At 39.1% G+C, this 23,194-nt stretch overlaps 1 protein-coding gene across 1 annotated transcript in view; it reads right to left on the minus strand.

Annotated features, from left to right (window-relative positions):
* Positions 1–2,528: 2,528 nt before the first annotated feature.
* LOC130934347 (uncharacterized) overlaps positions 2,529–23,194 on the minus strand; it is a 46,197-nt gene continuing 25,531 nt past the window's right edge. Inside the window, exon 7 of the mRNA XM_057863926.1 lies at positions 2,529–2,618. Coding sequence (XP_057719909.1) covers positions 2,529–2,618 — 90 coding nt within the window. The remainder of the gene's footprint in view (positions 2,619–23,194) is intronic.

A 23,194-nucleotide genomic window follows, 5' to 3' on the forward strand; every position in this document is an offset into this window, starting at 1 on the left:
AGGGTGTTACAATCTCTACGTCAGAGTGCAAAAAATTTCCAATGGGATAAAAGTATTTTTATTTTTATTTTTATTTTTATTTTATTATTTTATTATTTTTATTTTTATATTTTTTATATTTTTTAAAGAAAAAAAGAAAATAAAAACTAATAGAATATAAAAAGTTAAAAGATATAACAGAAAAAGAAACAAAGTAAAACAAAGATAAAAAAATGAAAATGAAAAGAAAAATAAAATAATAAAAAAACTGACGAGATAAAAAAATAATTTAAAAGGAAGTAAAAAAAAAAGAAAAAAAAGAGGGGACAGGGGATAGGAACGAAAGGCGAGAGAAAAAAAAAATAAAATAAAATAAAAATAAAAGAAATAAACGAGATAAAAAAAAGATAAAAATTAATAATAATAATAAAATTAATTAAAAGAAGAATTATCTAATCTAAGCAATCAAACAATGTATAGTTGTCAATCACAATTAATTTCTGGTAACGGTGTTAAAAATTTGGTGCGGTGTTTATAACCCACAAACTAACCGGCAAGTGCACCAAGTCTTACCAAGTAATACTTTACGTGTTTAAGGGTCGATTCCATGAGGATTGATGGATCAAGCAACAATGGTTGATTAAATTACTTAGTTAGACAAACAGAATAGTATGTTGAGTGTTCAAAGAGTATTAAACAGTAATTAAGAATTTCAAAGAGCAAGCAACAATGAGTTGGGAATAAAATATGAAGAAAACAGTTAAGGTTTTAGAGTTATCTATTTTTTTGGATTAACTTTTCTTACTAACTAATTTAATTATGCAGGATTTAATTTATGGCAAACTGTTTGTGACTAGACCCTAATTCTTTAGACCTTCCTAGTCTCCTCTAAAATTCATTAATTGCCAATTCTTTGGTCAATTAATTCCAATTAGAGGGTGATAATCAATTTCTAGTTTATATGCCACAAAAACTCTAATTACCCAAGAAATAAAATGATTATATGTCACGTATCCTGTTAAATTCAGATAATTAAAATTTAGGAGAATTTATTTTTAAGCTGTTGTTCAAGTACAAAGCTTTTCCAAGTTATATAAGAACTCAGTTAGAAAGAGGGTCATACTTCCGTTCCACCTAAATTAATAAAATAAAGAGCGAAAACAATTCTTAAATTATAAATCCATGCATAAATTAAAATAGAAAAAGCAATAAAATCAATCCATACAAATAGATAGAGCTCCTAACCTTAACAATGAAGGATTAGTTGCTCATGGTTCAGAGAAGAAACTAGGATTCTGGTAAAATATACAGAGTTCCAATCTGATGGCATCTAAATTCCTATTTATAAATAATCCTAATAAATTTAAAATCTAATTATCTAAAATTAGAAAATAATATCTTTTCCCAAAAATAAGATTTGAATTTAAATTCGAATTAATTAACAAGTCTTCAGCTGATGGGTGGAGACCACTTGTTTTGTCCATTCTGCAGTTTCTAATCTGTGTTTTCTGGGTTGAAAACTGGGTCAAAACAGCCAAGAAATCGCCCTAGCGTTTTTCTGCATTTTCTGCACGTGGCACATATCACACGTACGTGTCAGTCACGCGTACGCGTCGATGGTCTTTTTGGCAAGTCACGTGGACGCGTCGGTCACGCGTACGCGTCGGTGAGCAAAACTCCAAATCACGCGTACGCGTCGCTTCTCGCTGCCATCTCCTTTGATTCTTGTGCTGCAGAAACTCCATCAAATCCAGCCGAATACTATCTAAAATAAATAAAAATTACAAAAGACTCAAAGTAGCATCCTATTGGCTAAAAGATAATTAATTCTCTATTAAACTCAACAAATTAGATGCAAATTCACTAGGAAAAGATAGGAAAGATGCTCACGCATCAGTAGGACATGACAGACCATGGTTGGAACAGGTGTCTCAGGAACACACTCATCCTCATCCCTACTATCGGACAAGTCGGTGTCACCACTGTCCGCCACGTAATCCTCGTCCGACTCCTCCTCACCCTCCTCTGACTCATCAACTGGAATGGCGACATGAATGGGTGGTGGTGCGAAGGGGCGGTCGTCCTGCACATAGGTCGAGTGTATGGAAGGACCACCGCCACTGTGTCCCACCTCTGCAGAAAACTCCATTACTTGCTCCACCATGATCCTCCCATGGATGTCGAACATCACTAGCACATGCTCGTCCCCTAGAAGTCGGAATAGTCAAAACCGGAAGACTCCATTACTCATGGGAGCCACCAACCTATACGCCACCCTTCTGATTTCCCTCACTTCTGTACCACCGAGCTTGCTCAATATCAAACTCCTCAAATCAGACAACGTCTCCACATGCTGAGTGCGAAACAATATCGGATCTTCACACTCAAATGTCACCCCATTGTCGCCGCTTCTCATACGACAATTGGGATAAACAAGCACAACTATGTATGGACTATCACTGGCCATTAATGCCTTGTATTTGTGAGAAATATGAGACACAAAAAGGATAGAAAAAGTTTGTGAATAATACTAAGGATTACACATCTATTTATAGCTGCTGCGACTCTATTCCATATATCTCGTTTACACTGTAAACCAGATAGACACGTTTCAGTTGACGTGTCATATTTCGTTTACACTGTAAACGAAATACACGTAATTTCATCTCATTTACAGTATAAATAAGATATGACTGAAAAACACAAATCGATAAATATTTTTAAAAATACTTATTTCGATAATTATTATTTTTATTTTATTTATTTAAATAAAAAATCCGATCTCCTTCAGTAAGTTTGTTACTCATTTGATTTGATTGCATTAATTATTTGACAACTACAACAAAAAAGAATTTAAATACATTTAATTAATGAAAAGACATGGCTTGTAGGGTAATTATAGTATTGGAAACATTTCAAGTACACCAGGGAGCACCGGTGCACCAGTTGTTTTAACCGTTGATTTTAATTAATATATATTATATATATTTTTTATAATTCAAATCGACGGTTAAAACAATTGGTACACCGGTACTCCCGGTGCACTTGAAATGCTTCCGTTAGTATTTACATTGCTTTAGATCTAAAAAATTACTATATAGACGCCAAGTATCAAGGATTTTTTTTATTTAAATAAATTAAATATTTATTTAAATATTTATATCGGGTACTGTGATCCAGATCACATTAAATATTTATTTCGGATATTTAGTCACCAGTCACCGTGATTTAACGAAAATTGAATGTATTTTGGGTACATCCAAGATATGGTACAATGCATTTAATGCCAATGTATTTAGAATACATATATTATTTAACAATTAAATTATAGTATTACATATTCGTATTATTCTACTAATATGATTAGTTTAATATTCGATTCAAAAATATAATTTATAAGTATAAAAATATAATTTTTTAAAATAATAAAAAATTAATAATATTAATTGGGTCGATTTAAAAAATAAAAACTAATATATTTTGTTATTATAATTAATACGTATAAAATTTTAAATCACTAGTTTTAAATTAGTGGAGGGACACAATTTCACATAAATTTTAAATTAGACCACATTTAAAAATAATTTTAAGTTGATATTTTTGAATAAAATTAAATGAATACTGTTTAAATTGTAATAAATTATACTAATTTTAGAAATATTAAAATTAGTAAATAGTTAAAATTTGAACTTGTTTAGTGTTAATCCAATTTTACTCTAAACCATTGACACCTAAAATTAAGGTAAAATGAATAACAACTTTTAATTCCAATCTGTTGGGATAAAGGTGGATGACTATGGATAACCACGTATGGCTTAGGTGGATTTCATTCTTAAGACTAAATGAATCCTTTCACAAGACAAATGGCAATAAATGAAAGTTAAAAGTGGTATCATTTTATATGTATAAATAGCAAACATCCTCATATGCTTTTTATATAATAACAACAACAACAACTGAATATTATTCTCTCTCCCTTTATACACATAGCAATAATAAAAGCAAATGCTATTTTCTCTCTTTACTTTTTATACTCCTTTCTATCTTTATATTTATATATATTTATGCAATTCTCTCTCTCTCTACTTTTTATACTCTTTTCTGTCTTTGTATATATATACACATTACAACATATAATATTATTATATATATATATATATATATATATATATATATATATATAAATTATTATTGAACTAATTATTTTAATACTAGAGTCTTCTATTTATACACCTTTATTTTATATATCTTTTATTTATTTTACAACACGTTATCAGCACGAGACTCTGATCAAATTTTTAGGAAGACTCAGGTAACAAATTTTTCATTATGTCGAAACTCTCTCATCTTGAATTCAATGCTCTTGATATATCTGGAAACAATTATTTATCATGGATACTAGATGCTGAAATCCATCTTGATTCAATGGATCTTGGAGATACCATTAAGGCTGAAAATAATGCATCATAGAAGGATAAAGCCAAAGACATGATTTTTCTTCGTCGTCATCTTGACGAAGGGTTGAAAAATGAATATCTCACATTAAAAGATCCTGCAGATCTTTGGAAAGACCTTGAAGAAAGGTATAATCATCAAAAAATGGTGATACTTTCTCAAGCCCGATATGAATGGACGCATTTGCGTTTACAAGATTTTAAATCTATAAATGAATATAATTCTGCAATGTTTTGAATCACCTCACGAATGAAATTGTGTGGGAAAAAAATAACTAATCATGATATGTTGGAGAAAACTTTCTTAACCTTCCATGCCTCGAATGTGCTCCTGCAGCAGCAGTATCGAGAGAAAGGGTTTAAAAAATATTCTGAGTTAATTTCTTGCCTTCTTGTTGCTGAACGCAACAATGAGTTGTTATTGAAAAATTATGAAGCACACCCAGCTGGCGCTGCCCCATTTCCTGAAGTAAATGTGGCAAATTACCCCAGAAGAGGTAAATGCCAAGGTTTTAATAACAAATTATGGAAGAAAAAAAAATTATGTTCAAAAGAGAGGATCTCACCAGAAGTGGGATAAAGAAAGAAATATCGGGTAGAATAAATCAACAGAGGATAAGTGTTTCCGTTGTGGTGGAAAGGGCCATTGGTCACGTACCTGTCGTACCCTAAGGCACCTAGTCAATCTTTACCAGGCATCTTTAAAAAAGGATGACAAGGGAAAAGAGTCGAATTTTATTTCAAATGATGCTGAAAATTCCACCACTCATTATGATGTATCTGATTTCTTTGAGGATCCTGAAGGAAATATTGGTCATTTGATCAATGATGGAATAGTTTAATGTGTGAGAATATTAAGCATTCATGTAAATAAATAATGTAAAGAACTTATTGTTAAGTTTTATTTTCTATGTATTTAAGTTTCAAATATGATGTACATAAATAATGAAATATTAATGTTTATATTATTAAATGTGTCAAATTTTAAAATAAAATTTTAGTATATGACATTATTTTATGTACATTGTTTCTTAGAAAAATAATTCTGATCAAGTATTCAATTTGACTGTGCATACTACTCATTTTATTATTATTTGTTTTTGAAGAGAATGGCAAGGATATGTAATGAAGATGTATGCCTTGCGGATAGTGCAAGTTCGCACACTATTCTCAAAAGTGATATATATTTTACCCATCTTGTGCCAAAAGCGGAATATGTTAATACTATTATTGGCTCAAGCAATGTGATAGAAGGCTCCGGAAGAGCTATAATTTTGTTTCCTGGAGGAACAAAATTTATAATAAATAATGCACTATTGTCTACCAAGTCTCGAAGAAACTTGTTGAGCTTTAAAGATATTCGCCGAAATGGATATCATATTGAGACTATGAATGAGGGAAATCATGAGTATTTATGTATCACAACTCATGATTCAAATAAGAAAGTTATATTAGAAAAATTACCCTCACTTTCATCTGGGTTATATTATACCAGGATCAGTGCAATTGAATCACATGCCATTGTAAACCAGAAGTTTACTAGCCCAAATGAATTCATAACTTGGCACGACCGATTGGGTCATCCGGGAACAACCATGATGAGGAGAATTATTGAAAACTCCCATGGACATTCACTAAAGAACCAGAAGATTCTTAAAACTAGTGAATTTTGTTGTGTTGCATGTTCTCAAGGGAAGTTAATTTTAAGGCCATCATCAGTAAAAATTGGATATGAGTCCCCTAAATTCCTAGAAAGGATTCAAGGTGATGTATGTGGACCTATTCATCCACCATGTGGATCTTTTAGATATTTTATGGTCCTAATAGACGCATCTTCGAGATGGTCACATGTGTGCTTATTATCTTCTCGCAACCTGGCGTTTGCGAGATTACTGGCTCAAATTATTTGATTAAAAGCACAATTTCCAGAAAATCCAATCAAAGCAATTCGTCTTGATAATGCTGGTGAATTTACTTTCCAAGCTTTTGATGCTTATTGTATGGCTAATGGAATAAGTGTTGAACATCCAGTAGCTTATGTTCACACACAAAATGGGTTAGCAGAATCACTTATTAAGCGCCTCCAATTAATTGCTAGACCCTTGCTTATGAGAACAAATCTCCCAACCTCGGTTTGGGGGCATGCTATTTTACATGCCGCAGCACTTATTCGTTTGAGGCCAACGAGTTATCACCAATTCTCTCCTATGCAATTAGCTTTTGGCCAGCAGCCAAATGTTTCCCATTTAAGAATATTTGGGTGTGCGATATATGTTCCCATTACACCACCTAATCGCACCAAAATGGGACCCCAAAGAAAATTGGGAATATATGTTGGATATGATTCTCCCTCTATAGTGAGGTATCTTGAGATACAAACTGGAGATGTATTTAAAGCCCGGTTTGCGGATTGTCATTTTGATGAATCAAAATTTCCAACATTGGGGGGAGAGAATAAGCTTCCTGAAAAGGAACTTAATTGGAATGCGTCATCGTTGATGCATTTAGATCCTCGATCAGGGCAATGTGAACTAGAAGTTCAAAAGATTATACATTTGCTAAGAATAGCAAATGAATTGCCTAATGCATTTTTCGATACAAAGAGGATAACTAAATCTTATATACCAGCGAAAAATGCCCTAATTCGAATTGATGTCCTAGTAGGACAAGTAGCCACTGAAGCAAATTCACGCCAGAAGCGTGGCAGGCCTGTCGGTTCCAAAGATAAAAATCCTCGAAAGAGAAAAGAGGTAAATAATATTCCTGTTGAAAAAGACATAGTAGAGACACCTGCAGTTGTCCAAAATTCTGATATAACGCCGAAGACGTTCAGGTACCTGAAAATTATGAAAATGACGAGATCTCGATAAATTATGTCTTTACAGGAGAGAAATGGGACCGAAATAAGACAATTGTTAATGAAATATTTGCATATAATGTGGCATTAGATATCATGCATGAAAGTAAGGATCTTGAGCCAAGATCAGTCGAAGAATATCGACAAAGGAATGATTGGCCAAAATGGAAAGAAGCCATGAAGGCTGAATTAGACTCACTTGCAAAACGTGAAGTCTTTGGACCTGTAGTCCGTACACCTGAAGATGTAAAACCTGTTGGATATAAGTGGGTATTTGTGAGAAAACAAAATGAGAAAAATGAAGTTGTGCGCTATAAAGCCCGACTTGTGGCACAAGGTTTTTCACAAAGGCCTGGTATAGATTATGAAGAAACGTATTCCCCTGTAGTGGATGCGATAACATTGCGTTATTTGGTCAGTTTATCTGCATATCATAAACTGCATATGCATTTAATGGATGTGGTAACAGCCTACTTATACGGCTCATTAAATCGGGATATCTATATGAAAGTCCCTGAAGAACTAAAGATATCTAAACCATCTAGTGAATATTCGCAAGGGTTATACTCAGTCAAATTGTAAAGATCTTTATATGGTCTGAAATAATCTGGACGAATGTGGTATAATCGTCTTACTGAGTATTTGGCCAAAAACGGATTCAAGAATGATGATATCTGCCCGTGTGTTTTCATAAAGAAATCTGCATCTGGATTCATTATAATTGCTGTGTACGTTGATGATTTAAATATCATTGGGACTCCTGAAGAGATTCCAACAATTATAAAAACTCTAAAAGAAGAGTTTGAGATGAAAGATCTTGGAAAGACTAAGTTTTGTCTCGGCCTGCAGATCGAGCATATAAAAGGTGGGATCTTTATTCATCAAACAACATACACAGAAAAGATCTTGAAAAGATTTTATATGGATAAGTCACATCCATTAAGTACCCCAATGATCGTAAGATCTTTGGATGTGAAAAAGGATCAATTTTGTCCTAAAGAAGAAAATGAAGATATCCTTGGTCCTGAAGTACCATATCTTAGTGCCATTGGAGCACTAATGTATCTTGCTAATAATACGCGACCTGACATATCATTCGCGGTGAATTTACTAGCAAGGTATAGTTCCTCTCCAACCAGAAGACATTGGAGTGGAATCAAAAAAATTTTTTGATATCTTCATGGAACAGTTGATATGGGATTGTTTTATCCCTATGGATCCAAGTCACAACTAGTTGGCTATGCAGATGCCGGATACCTGTCTGATCCACATAAAGGGAGATCTCAAACAGGATACCTATTCACATATGGTGGTACAGCTATATCATGGAGGTCCACGAAACAGACGATAGCAGCAACCTCTTCTAATCATGCTGAAATACTAGCGATTCATGAAGCTAGTCGCGAGTGTTTTTGGCTGAGGAGTCTGATTCAATATATTCTGTCATCATGTGGACTGATTGATCATAAGATAGCTCCAACTATCCTGTTTGAAGATAATACAACATGCATTGCTCAACTTAAGGGTGGATACATCAAAGGTGATAGAACAAAGCATATTTCTCCCAAATTCTTCTTCACTCATGACCTTCAAAATCAAGGGACAATTGATGTCCAACAGATCCGTTCAAGTGACAATCTGGCAGATTTATTCACAAAGTCACTCCCAAAATCCTCCTTTGAAAGATTGGTACATGAGATTGGGATGCGCCGATTTCGAGACATTAAATAATGTCAGCAAGAGGGGGAGACTGTACTCTTTTTTCCTTGGTCAGGTTTTTTTCCCAGTGGATTTTTCTTGACAAGGTTTTTAATGAGGCAGTCCCCGTCACAAAGGATATTGTACTCTTTTTCCTTCACTAAGGTTTTTTCCCACTGGGTTTTTCTTAAGTAAGGTTTTAACGAGGCAATAATCCTAAATGGTCATCCAAGGGGGAGTGTTGGGATAAAGGTGGATGACCATGGATAACCACGTATGGCTTAGGTGGATTTCTGGTGGACGAAATTGTGATCATGCTTGTATCATTTGTGATCAATGTTCTAATTATTTTGAGATGAAGGCTTCTAAGTGGCACCAGCTGAATTCACAACTCCGTTCAACTAACCAGCAAGTGTACTGGGTCGTCCAAGTAATAAACCTTACGTGAGTAAGGGTCGATCCCACAGAGATTGTTGGTATGAAGCAAGCTATGGTCACCTTGTAAATCTCAGTCAGGCAGATTAAAATTGTTTATAGGTTCGAAAATTAATAATAAAATAGAAATAATAAAAGGGATAGAATACTTATGTAGATTCATTGGTAGGAATTTCAGTTAAGTATATGAAGATGCTGTATGGCCCAAGAACGCCTGCTCTCCTACTGCTTCAACTCAATCCTTCTTAATCCTTTCCATGGCAAGCTGTGTATAGGGGTTCACCATCAACGGTGGCTACTTTCAATCCTCTCGGGAAAATGGTCCTCTGCGGCTGTCACTCGCATGGCTAATCGTCTGGAGGCATCACCCATGGTTGATGGCTACATCCCATCCTCGCAGTGAAAACTACGCTCACGCACTCTGTCACAGCACGGCTAATCACTGGTTGGTTCCTGCGCCTACTGGAATAGAATCCCTTGATTCTTTTGCGTCTGTCACTAACGCCCAGCACTTGCAAGTCTGAAGCACGTCACAGTCATTCATTACCGGAATCCTACTCGGAATACCACAGACAAGGTTAGACTTTCCAGATTCCCAGGATCCTACTCGGAATACCACAGACAAGGTGAGACTTTCCGGATCCTCATAAATGCCGCCATCTATCTAGCTTATACCACGAAGATTCTGTTGGGGAATCTAAGAGATACACATTCAAGCTCGGTTGCATGTAGAACGAAAGTGGTTGTCAATCACGCGCGTTCATAAGTGAGAATGATAATGAGGGTTATCTAATCATCACATTCATCATGTTCTTGGGTGCGAATGAATATCTTGGAATAAGAATAAGAGAGAATTGAATAAAAGAAAATAGAACTGCATTAATACTTGAGGTACAGCAGAGCTCCACACCCTTAATCTATGGTGTGCAGAAACTCCACCGTTGAAAATACATAAGTAAAAGGTACAGGCATGGCCGAATGGCCAGCCCCCATGGTCTAAGAACTATGCGTTCAAAGATCTGATCCTAAGATCTAAAGTGATCAAAAGATGATGTCTCATACAATAGATAAATGTTCTATTTATAATAAACTAGCTCCTAGGGTTTACATGAGTAAGTAATTGATGCATAAATCCACTTCCGGGGCCCACTTGGTGTATGTTTGGGCTGAGCTTGATCAATCCACGAGCTGAGGCTTCTCTTGGAGTTGAACTCCGAGTTATGACGTGTTTTGGGCGTTCAACTCCGGATCATGACGTTTTTCTGGCGTTTAACTCCAGAAAGCAGCATGTACTTGGCGTTCAACGCCAAGTTACGTCGTCATTTTCCGAATAAAGTATGGACTATTATATATTGCTGGAAAGCCCTGGATGTCTACTTTCCAACGCCGTTGAGAGCGCGCCAATTGGAGTTCTGTAGCTCCAGAAAATCCATTTTGAGTGCAGGGAGGTCAGAATCCAACAGCATCAGCAGTCCTTTTGTCAGCCTTTTTCAGAGTTTTGCTCAAGTCCCTCAATTTCAGCCAGAATTTACCTGAAATCACAGAAAAACACACAAACTCATAGTAAAGTCCAGAAATGTGAATTTAACATAAAAACTAATGAAAACATCCCTAAAAGTAGCTTGATCTTACTAAAAACTACCTAAAAACAATGCCAAAAAGCGTATAAATTATCCGCTCATCACAACACCAAACTTAAATTGTTGCTTGTCCCCAAGCAACTGAAAATCAAATAGGATAAAAAGAAGAGAATATACTATAAATTCAGAAATATCAATGAATATTAATTATAATTAAATGAGCGGGACTTGTAGCTTTTTTTTTTTTTTTTTTTTTTTGCTTCTGAACAGTTTTGGCATCTCACTTTTTCCTTTGTAGTTTAGAGGGATTGGCGTCTCTGGAGAACTTTAGAATTTGGGATAGTGTTATTGACTTTCTTAGTTAAGCATGTTGATTCTTGAACACAGCTACTTATGAGTCTTGGCCGTGGCCCTAAGCACTTTGTTTTCCAGTATTACCACCGGATACATAAATGCCACAGACACATAACTGGGTGAACCTTTTCAGATTGTGACTTAGCTTTGCTAAAGTCCCCAATTAGTGGTGTCCAGAGCTCTTAAGCACACTCTTTTGCTTTGGATCACGACTTTAACCACTCAGTCTCAAGCTGTTTACTTGGACCTTCATGACACAAGCACATGGTTAGGGACAGCTTGATTTAGCCGCTTAGGCCTGGATTTAATTTCCTTGGGCCCTCCTATCCATTGATGCTCAAAGCCTTGGATCCTTTTTACCCTTGCCTAGGGCTCATGGCTTTTTCTACTGCTCCTTCTTTTTCTATATACTCTTTTTAGCCATATTTTTTTTTCACTGCTTTTTCTTGCTTCAAGAATCAATTTCATGAATTTTTCAGATCATCAATAACATTTCTCTTTGTTCATCATTCTTTCAAGAGCCAACAATTTTAACACTCATAAACAACAATATCCAAAGACATATGCACTGTTCAATCATTCATTCAGAAAACAAAAAGTATTGTCACCACATCAATATAATTAAATTAAATTCAAGAGCTATTTTCGAAATTTATGTACTTCTTGTTCTTTTGAATTAAAACATTTTTCTTTTAAGAGAGGTGAAGGAGTAATGGATTTTATTCATAGCTTTAAGGCATGGTTACATACTAGTGATCATGAAATAAAGACACAAAACATAGATAAACACAGTAATTAAAAACGAAAATAGAAAGAAATAAAGAACAAGGAATGAATCCACCTCTAGTGGCGTCTTCTTCTTGAAGGACCAGTGATGTTCTTCAACTCTTCTATGTCCCTTCCTTGCCTTTGTTGCTCCTCCCTCATTACTCTTTGGTCTTCTCTTATTTCTTGGAGAATGATGGAGTGCTCATGATGTTCCACCCTTAATTGTTCCACATTATGGCTTAAATCTTCCAAGGAGGTGTTGAGTTGCTCCCAATAGTTGTTGGGAGGAAAGTGCATTCCTTGAGGTATCTCAGGAATTTGTTGATGATGGGCTTCCTCCTGTGCTTCTTGAGGGCCGTGAGGAGCTTCTCTTGCTTGCTCCATCCTCTTCTTGGTGATGGGCTTGTCTTCTTCAATAGAGACATCTCCCTCTATGATAACTCCAGCTGAGTAACATAGATGGCAAATGAGGTGAGGGAAGGCTAGCCGTGCCATGGGTGAGGGCTTGTCGGCTATTTTGTAGAGTTCATTGGAGATGACCTCATGAACTTCTACTTCCTCTCCAATCATGATGCTATGGATCATGATGGCCCGATCCACAGTAACTTCAGATCGGTTGCTTGTAGGGATGATGGATCTTTGGATGAACTCCAGCCATCCTCTAGCTACAGGCTTGAGGTCCAGTCTTCTTAATTGGACCGGTTTGCCTTTGGAGTTTATTCTCCATTGGGCGCCTTCCACACATATGTCCATTAGGACTTGGTCCAACCTTTGATTAAAGTTGACCCTTCTTGTGTAGGGGCGTTCATCACCTTGCATCATGGGTAAGTGAAACGCCAACCTCACATTTTCCGGACTAAAATCCAAGTATTTCCCCCTAACCATTGTGAGATAATTCTTTGGGCTTGGGTTCATACCTTGGTCATGGTTCCTAGTGATCCATGCATTGGCATAGAACTCTTGAACCATTAAGATTCCGACTTGTTGCATGGGGTTGGTTATGACTTCCCAACCTCTTCTTTGAATCTCATGTCGGATCTCCGGATACTCATTCTTCTTGAGCTTGAAAGGGACCTCAGGGATCACCTTCTTCTTTGCCACAACATCATAGAAGTGGTCTTGATGGCTCTTGGAGATGAATCTTTCCATCTCCCATGACTCGGAGGTGGAAGCTTTTGCTTTCCCTTTCCCTTTTCTTGAGGAAACTCCGGCCTTAGGTGCCATTGGTAATGGAAAAACAAAAAAAAAGCTTATGCTTTTACCACACCAAACTTAAAATTTGCTCGTCATCGAGCAAGAAAGAAAAGAATAGTAGAAGAAGAAGAAGAGAATATGGTAGAGAGGGAGAGAAGTAGGTTCGGCTATATAGGAGAAGAAGGGATTTGTGTTGTGTGAAGATGAAGAAGAATGGAAGGTTATTTATAGGGAGAGGGAGGGTGGTGGTTCGGCCATTTGGGTGGGAAAGGGTGAGAAATTGAATTTGAATTTTATGAGGGTAGGTGGGGTTTATGGGGAAGAGGAGGTTGATGTGAATGGTGAATGGAAGAATTGGGAAGAGGATTTGAGGTGATTGGTGAAGGTTTTTTGGGAAGTGTGATATGGGGAAGGGTGAAATGAGATTTGGATTAGGAGAGTGTGATTAGGATTAAAAGGTAAGGTGGGAATATGGTAGGTGGGGATCCTGTGGGGTCCACAGATCCTGAGGTGAAAACAAATACCATTCCTTCACCATATAGGCATGTAACATGCCTTCATGCATCATTCTGGCGTTCAAACGCCCATTGGTGCATGTTCTGGGCGTTCAACGCCCATGTAATGCATGTTTCTAGCGTTGAACGCCAGTTTCATGCTTGTTTCTGGCGTTCAGCGCCAGTTTGTCCTCTCTGTGCACGTTCCTGGCGTTTAACGCCAGGTTGTTGCTTGTTTCTGGCGTTCAGCGCCAGAATGGTGCTCTGTTCTGGCGTTGAACGCCAGCCAGATGCATCTTACTGGCGTTGAACGCCAGTCTGCGCTACCTCCAGGGTGAAAAATTTTTTTTCTTCTGTTTTTGACTCTGTTTTTAATTTTTTTGATTTTTTTTCGTGGCTCCTCATGATCATGTACCTACTTAAACACAAAAATAACAAAGAAACAAAATAAAATAAAATTAGATAAATAAAATTGGGTTGCCTCCCAACAAGCGCTTCTTTAATGTCAATAGCTTGACAGTGGCTCTCATGGAGCCACAAGGTGATCAGGTCAATTTTTGTGTGGTCCCAACACCAAACTTAGAGTTTGGATATGGAGTTTGAACACCAAACTTAGAGTTTGGTTGTGGCCTCACAACACCAAACTTAGAGTTTGACTGTGTGGGTTCTTCTTGACTCTGAACTGAGAGAAGCTCTTCATGCTTACTCTCTTTTGTCACAGAGGGATGGCCATGTGCCTTAAACACAAGGTAGTCCCCATTCAATTGAAGGACTAACTCACCTCTGTTGACATCTATTACAGCTCCTGCTGTGGCTAGGAAAGGTCTTCCTAGGATGATGCATTCATCATCTTCCTTCCTAGTGTCTAGGATTATGAAATCAGCAGGGATGTAAAGGCCTTCAACCTTTACTAGCACGTCCTTTACTAATCCATAAGCTTGTCTCACTAACTTGTCTGCTAGTTGTAGTGAGAACAAGGCAGGTTATACCTCAATGATCCCCAGCTTCTCCATTACAGAGAGTGGCATAAGGTTTATCCCTGACCCCAGATCATATAGAGCTTTTTCAAAGCTCATGGTGCCTATGGTACAAGGTATTAGAAACTTGCCAGGATCTTGTCTCTTTTGAGGTAGAGTTTTCTAAATCCAAGTATCTAATTCACTAATGAGCAAGGGAGGTTCACTTTCCCAAGCCTCATTACCAAACAATTTGGCATTCAGCTTCATGATAGCTCCTAAATATTGAGCAACTTGCTCTCCAGTTACATCTTCATCCTCTTCAGAGGATGAATAGTCCTCAGAGCTCATGAATGGCAGAAGGAGGTTCAATGGAATCTCTATGATCTCTGTATGATCCTCAGATTCCTTTTGATCCTTAACAGGAGATTCCTTCTTGCTTGAGGGACGTCCCAGGAGGTATTTCTCACTAGGATTTTCGTCCTCCTCCTCCCTTGTGCATTCGGCCACATTGACTATGTCAATGGCCTTGCACTCTCCTTTTGGATTCTCTTCTGTATTGCTTGGGAGAGTACTGGGAGGAGTTTCAATGACTTTCTTACTCAGCTGGCCCACTTGTGCCTCCAGATTTCTAATGGAGGATCTTGTTTCATTCATGAAACTGAAAGTGGCCTTTGACAGATCAGAGACTATATTGGCTAAATTAGAAGTATTTTGTTCAGAATTCTCTGTCTGTTGCTGAGAAGATGATGGATATGGCTTGCTATTGCCCAGCCTAGTACGTCCACCATTGTTAAAACCTTGTTGAGGTTTTTGTTGATCCTTCCATGAGAAATTTGGATGATTTCTCCATGATGAGTTATAGGTGTTTCCATAAGGTTCACCCATGTAATTAACCTCTGCCATGGCAGGTGTAAAACCCGGTTAATTAACGGCTAATTAACCCATAAATGAGAATTTATTCTAGAAAGCCTAAAATGTGATTTTTATGGCTAAATGTGATAGAGGAGATTGAGACGAGAATTTTGGTACCAATTTTGTAGAATTCGGACCAAGATTGGACCGAACGGGCCAAACCGGGCCAACTGGACCCAAAGTGGGCCCTTGGCCCAACATAACTTAACCAAAACCCTAGTTTTCAGCACTCTCTCTCCTCATTTGTTACACACACAAGCTGAAATGGTGGAGAGGAAGGGAAGAACATTCTCTCAACTTCTCTCTCTCACTTGATCTTCAAATCACCATAACTTTTGATCTAGAGCTCCGATTGCCGCCCCGTTTGCGGCCACGCGTTCACCGCGGAGAGCTCTACAAAACCCATATAATCAATCTTGAGGTAAGCCACACCTTGCTGTTCGAAATCTCAGCCCCTATTTTCGAGTTTCATGGGTTAAATGTTGAGATTTTGGGGTTCTTTGATGTTATAGGACCCAACTCTCTTGAAGGAGAAGGTTAATCTTGTCTCCTTGGACCTTGGGTGTGGTAAGATTCTCAACCCTAGTGTATTTTGTTGTTTTATGATGTTTGGGTTTTGAGATGTTGTGTATGGGTATGATGGTTGTGGCTTAGGTTGTGTGTGTGGACATTGGAGCTTGATTGGTGATTTTGAACAAGCTTGGAAAGGGCTTGGTGGTGAAAAATCTGCTCTTGGAGGTGTTGAGGCCTTGTGAGCTTGAGGATAAGTGGTTTAGAAGTGCTCCGGTGGAGCTTGGGAAATTCGGCTAAGGTATGGTTTCGGTTTCCCGTATCTAATATGTAATGTGGTAGGAAATACTTAGGCTAGAGGCCCTAAGATAGGCATTGAATGGTTGATGTTGTTGAATGATTGAGATATATGATGTGGTCATATATGTGATGATGAGTATTGATGCCTTGATAGAATGATGTATGAGAAATATGCATGTTGTGATATATGCTTGATTATTGGTTATGGTTGAATTGTGGGTTGAACCATGTTGATGGTGAGTATGATGTTGTTTGTGTACCATGTTGATTTATTGGAATTGGTGTTGTTGAGGATTGGTATGAGGAATAGTATATGATATGTCAATATGTTTGAGTTTGAGCCACTTGGGTGAAGTGGGATATAATGGTGAAATAGTGATTTTGGTAAATTGTGAGTTATGTGTCAATGTGTGAGTTGAGGAGGCTTGATGTTGAATTTGATGTATTTTGATTGATTTCAAAGAAAAGGGATGAAATTGGCATGTTTTGATTGATTTTGGAGAGAAATGGAAATGGCTTGTTTTGAAAATGGCACTTTGTGGTTTTTATGAAAAACATGGTTTTTGGGCATACTTTGGCGGGACATAACTTGGACTACGGATCTCTGTTTTGTACCAAATCTTTTTAGAAATGAAATTGGATCCGGGATGTCCGTGCCGTTCGAAGAACGGACGAAAAACGATTTAAAATGAGGAAGTTATGTCCGTTGGAAGATTGGGGTCAAAATCTGTGAAATTCTGCAGCTTTTAACTTAGAAAATTTTTAGCAGAATGTCCCCTTGCGCGTGGGCGCACCTGGCGCGTACGCGCCGATCTTCCGTAAGGTGCCATCCACGCGTACGCGTGATGTGCGCGGGCGCGCCGATTGTGCTGCACCCTATGTCTAGCCATTTTCCCGAGAGTTATGCCAGAACTGTGCCGGTGTTGTGCCTGGGGCACGAGAACACCCGCGCGTACGCGTGGTTGACGCGTGCGCGCCGATGGGCAAGTTTGGGATCCACGCGTTAGCGTGCACGACGCTTGCGCGCCGATGAGTTTTTGAGGCCATCCACGCGTGCGCGTGGAGTGCGCGTACGCGTGGCCCTGTTTTCATCCCAAAGTTGATTTTTGAGTTTTAAAAGCCAAATCTCATACTTCTAAGCCTCCGATCTCACTATTCATGTCTTAAATCATCATAATATGCCTAGCTATTAGAAAGGGGCTAGTGAATGTGATAACTTGCGAGTGAAGCAAGGGAAAAATGTATGATCAATAAGGATCAAGATGATTCTGTGAGATGCGGAGGATGGTGGTGGAAGTGTTTGTTATGCCATGGGCCGAAAGGCTGTAATTGTTTATGAAATGGCTGGTTATGGATTTAACCATGAGCCGGAATAGCTGTGTATGCTATGAATATTGGCTGGTTCTGGATTGAACCGTGAGCCGGAATGGCTGGTATGGATGTTGATCCATGGATGAGAATTCATGCATGTTGATGCTGAATTATTGATAATTGTGAAATTGCACTTCCACTATCTGAGTACGAGTTTCCTTGGGTAGTAGCAGTGGCTAGCCACCACGTGCTCCAGGTTGAGACTCGAAGCTCTGTTAACCCTATGTTGTAAGTGTGGCCGGGCACTGTGAAAGGCCCGGATGAGCTCGAACCCCCGTAAATATTCACCAGTGAGGGTGAAGGATATGGATCATGTTTATGATCACGTTTATAACGAGTATAACTCGAGTTCGGGGATGCACGACAGAGGGACAGTCCAATGGTTAGCGACCAGGACTTGTCGGGTTGGCTATATAACCGACAAGATGATATCATCGGCCACTAGGGACAGGCATTCATCATATGCATACTATGTGAATTGTTTGAGATTGCCTATTTGACTGCATATTACTTGCTAATTGTCTAAATGTCTTAACTGCTATTATTTGTATATTCTTTGTTTGATATATCTGTGTTTGCTATAATATACTCCTGCTGGTGGTTGGGAGGTTTGAAGGAATTGGAAAGGGAAGTATTAGTTAGACTGAAGAATCTTTAGTCAGGTGCCCTTATACGGTTTAGCTTGTTTATAAGCTTTGATATTATCTGGAGGAAGTTCTAGGATTGCCTTTGGCTTTCCTCCATTATTATGTATTATATATGTGGAAGCTGTTACCATGCTGGGGACCTCTGGTTCTCACCCATGCGGATTTTGTGGTTTTCAGATGCAGGGCGTGAGGTTACCCGCTGAGGCACGCTGGAGACTTCTATATTGCGAAGATCCGTTGTTCTCGGGGCTATGTTTTGGTTTATATGTTTTGTTTAGATACTTTTATCTCCATTCAATAATACAAACTGTGATGACTCCTCTTATGGGAGATTTTGGAGAATAGGTTTTATGTATTTGTGTCCCTTTGGGTTACCTTGGGGTTTTCCTTATTTTATCATATGTATATATATTGTTATACTCGGACCGGTTATCTTCGTAGCCGGATCTTGAGTCTTGATATTCCTGTTTTTGACACTCCTTTGTATATATATAATCTCACGTTGGTTATCCTTGTTCGTTACGATATCGATCGGAGTGTTGCGCTTTCGAGTTGCGATTTTTGTTTACCCCTTTTTCTACAAAGGCTCCTAGTTATAACCAATCATTCATACTACTATATGTACTAAATTTTTGTTTTAGAGGTCGTAATACCTTGCCATCTCTGAATTATGACTTAAGCATAAGACTCTGTATGGTAGGGTGTTACATTATGGTATCAGAGCAGTTCGTTCCTGTAGAGCCTGAGGGATGGACTGACTATGCTTCTGTGCATTCTCTGTGTGTGTTATGTGCTGTTAGTATATCTGCTTGATATATTTGGCATAAACGTTCATGAGCATGCATTTGGGACTTTGAAGCACTAGACTTCCGATATTGAGCCTGATCAACTTAATATCGATTGTTTGGTGTGTATAGGAACCATATGGCGCCTCGTGGATGCGGTAGAGGTTGTGCGAGAGGTCGTACGAATGCTCGTGCACCGGAGAATAACCCTAACGACCCGGTGAACTTTACGACTGCGTTGGAGAACATGGCTGCTGCTATGCAAGCCACTGCTGAGGCCCTTGGTCAACAGATGAACAGCCATGGCAGCGACAGAAATGGAGCTCAGGGACGAATGGAGATTAGAACTTTCGTTGTGTTGGTGGACAAGTGTGGGGTTGCTGAAGAGTGTGTGAAGAGGGCAGCCGCTAAGAAGGGAAGTCACAAAGGATCATTCCCACGGAACCGAGGGAAGAGCATTGCACCTAGAGGTCCGCCTTTCAAGAGGAGAGGTTCCTTTAGGAGGCCCAACAACAACTCCCAAGGAAAAAGGTTTGGGAAGCAGCCACAGAATGTGCAAGCTTGCGCTAGGTGTGGAAGTCACCATCCGGGAGTCCCGCGCATGGCCGGTTGGGGTTTGTGCTACTTCTGTGGTAAGGCGGGACATAAGGCCCTAAACTGCCCGGAGAAGAAAAAACAAGGTGCTGGGAAAGCACAACAGACTGGTCTGGTGTTCACCACTTTAGCTATAGGTGCCGAGGGATCCGAGACACTTATTCGAGGTAATTGTGAATTAGCTGGTCAAACTTTAAATGCTTTATTTGATTCGGGAGCATCATATTCATTCATTGCATTTGAGAAAGCTCATGAGTTAGGATTGAAGATGGTAACCTTAGGTTATGACCTAAAGGTACATAATGCTACCCATGAAGCCATGGTAACTAGGCTAGGATGTCCGGAAGTTTCCCTTAGATTCAAGCAGCGTGATTTTGTTCATGATTTAATCTGCTTGCCGATGATTGGTCTTGATCTTATCTTGGGGTTGGATTGGTTATCTAAGAACCATGTTTTACTAGATTGTTCTACAAAGTCGGTGTATTTTATGCCGGAAGATACAGAAGGGCCGGTCGTGGTAAATAATTATTACTTGAACTCGATGATGGTGAACTGTTCTGGATTCGAATGTCAGGGTATCATGTTGTTAACCGCAGGCGTTTCGGGTGATGATCAAAGGTTGGAACAAATTCCGGTTGTGTGTGAGTTTCCGGAAGTGTTTCCCGATGATATTGATGAGTTCCCACCTAACCGAGAGGTTGAGTTTGCTATTGAGTTGGTGCCCGGGGCGGGACCAATCTCAAGTGCTCCTTACAGGATGTCACCGTTAGAGATGAACGAGCTAAAGTCTCAGTTAGAGGATTTGTTGGGAAAGAATTTCATACGACCAAGTGTTTCTCCATGGGGTGCTCCAGTGTTATTGGTGAAGAAGAAAGATGGGAGTATGCGGCTCTGTGTGGATTACAGGCAGTTGAACAAGGTTACAATAAAGAATAAGTACCCATTGCCGAGAATTGATGATCTCATGGATCAGTTACAAGGAGCTGGAGTTTTCTCTAAGATTGACTTGCGATCCGGTTATCACCAGATAAGGGTGAGGGGCGAGGATATCCCTAAGACCGCTTTCAGGACTCGTTATGGTCTTTACGAGTACACTGTGATGTCCTTTGGGTTGACGAACGCTCCTGCGATATTCATGGATTACATGAATCGAGTTTTCCGTCCGTTTTTGGATAAATTCGTTGTTGTCTTCATTGATGACATACTGATTTATTCCAAGACTGAGGAAGAGCATGCGGAACGCTTGAGGACCGTATTGCAGATTCTAAAGGAGAAGAAACTTTATGCAAAACTGTCTAAGTGTGAGTTTTGGAAGAGTGAGATGAAGTTTTTGGGGCATGTGGTGAGTAAGAAGGGAATAGCAGTAGATCCAACTAAGGTGGAGGCGGTGATGGATTGGAAACAACCAACCACTGTAACAGAGATAAGGAGTTTTCTGGGTTTAGCTGGCTATTACCGAAGGTTTATCAAGGGCTTTTCACAAATAGCTTTGCCAATGACGAAGTTAACCCGAAAAGACACTCCGTTTGTTTGGACTCCTGAATGCGAGGAGAGCTTTCAGACATTGAAGAAAAAGTTGACTACTGCACCTGTGTTAGTGTTACCCGAGCCGAATGAGCCTTTTGAGGTGATTTGTGATGCCTCATTGAAGGGTTTAGGGTGCGTGCTGATGCAGCATCGTAATGTGGTGGCGTATGCCTCACGACAGTTGAGACCTCATGAGGTTAGTTACCCTACGCACGATTTGGAACTCGCTGCGGTCGTGTTTGCCTTAAAGGTGTGGAGGCATTATCTCTATGGGGTTAAGTTCCAAGTTTTCTCTGATCATAAGAGCTTGAAGTATCTCTTTGATCAGAAAGAGCTCAATATGAGGCAGAGGAGGTGGATGGAATTGTTGAAGGACTACGACTTTGAGTTGAATTACCATCCGGGAAAAGCGAACGTAGTGGCGGATGCGTTAAGTCGGAAGTCGTTATATGCGGCTTGGATGATGCTTCAAGAGGAGAAGTTGCTCAAGGGATTCGAGAGTCTGAATATTGGTGCTCGAGAAGTATCCGGAACCTTGTGTTTGAGCCGATTAGAAATCTCAAGTGATTTTAAGTCCGAACTCCTAAAGGCTCATCAAAATGATGAAGCATTATGGAAAGTGTTACCGGCCATTGAGCAAGGGAAACAGTGGAGAGTGTCGGAAGAAAAAGATGGGTTATGGAGATTCAAGGGTAGAATCATTGTGCCGGATGTTGGCACTTTGAGGCAAGATATTTTAAAGGAGGCACACAAAAGCGGATTCTCCATTCACCCGGGAAGTACTAAGATGTACCATGATTTAAAGGCGATGTTTTGGTGGCCGGGTATGAAGAATGATGTGGCGGAATATGTTTCAAAGTGCTTAACTTGTCAAAAGGTAAAGATTGAACATCAAAAGCCCGCCGGTATGTTGCAACCTTTAGAGATTCCACAATGGAAGTGGGAAAGTATTGCAATGGACTTTGTGTCAGGATTGCCAAGGACTAGGGCTGGTTTTGATGCTATTTGGGTGATTGCGGACCGATTGATGAAGTCAGCTCACTTTTTACCCATTCGGATGACTTACACCCTTAAAGGGCTAGCACGGTTATACATAAAGGAGATTGTGAGACTTCATGGAGTATCTGCTACTATAATCTCTGATAGAGATCCTCGTTTCACTTCAAGGTTTTGGGGTGCATTTCAGAAAGCTTTTGGAACCCGATTAAGCTTGAGCACGGCTTACCATCCTCAAACAGATGGTCAATCTGAGAGGACGATCCAAACACTAGAGGATATGTTGAGAGCTTGTGTTTTGGACCAACCGGCGAGTTGGGATCGGTATATGCCATTAGTGGAGTTTGCATACAATAATAGTTATCATGCGAGCATTGGAATGGCTCCGTATGAGGCCTTGTATGGGGGGAAATGTCAATCTCCGCTATGTTGGTATGAAGCTGGAGAGAAACGCTTGTTGGGGCCGGAAATGATAGCTGAGACTACTGAGCAAGTCAAGAAAATCCGTGACAGGATGCTTACGGCGCAGAGTCGTCAAAAGAGTTACGCCGATCAAAGGCGAAAGCCCTTAGAATTTGAGGAAGGAGACCATGTTTTCCTTAAGGTTACTCCGACTACTGGAGTAGGTAGGGCGATTAGGGCAAAGAAGTTGAATCCTCGATACATTGGTCCATTTCAGATCCTAGAGAGGATTGGACCGGTGGCGTATCGGATGGCTCTACCACCTCATCTTTCGAACCTGCACGACGTGTTCCACGTGTCGCAGCTTCGGAAGTACAC

The sequence above is a fragment of the Arachis stenosperma genome, chromosome 6, assembly GCF_014773155.1.
Source record: "Arachis stenosperma cultivar V10309 chromosome 6, arast.V10309.gnm1.PFL2, whole genome shotgun sequence".
In the NCBI taxonomy this organism is placed as follows: domain Eukaryota; kingdom Viridiplantae; phylum Streptophyta; class Magnoliopsida; order Fabales; family Fabaceae; genus Arachis; species Arachis stenosperma.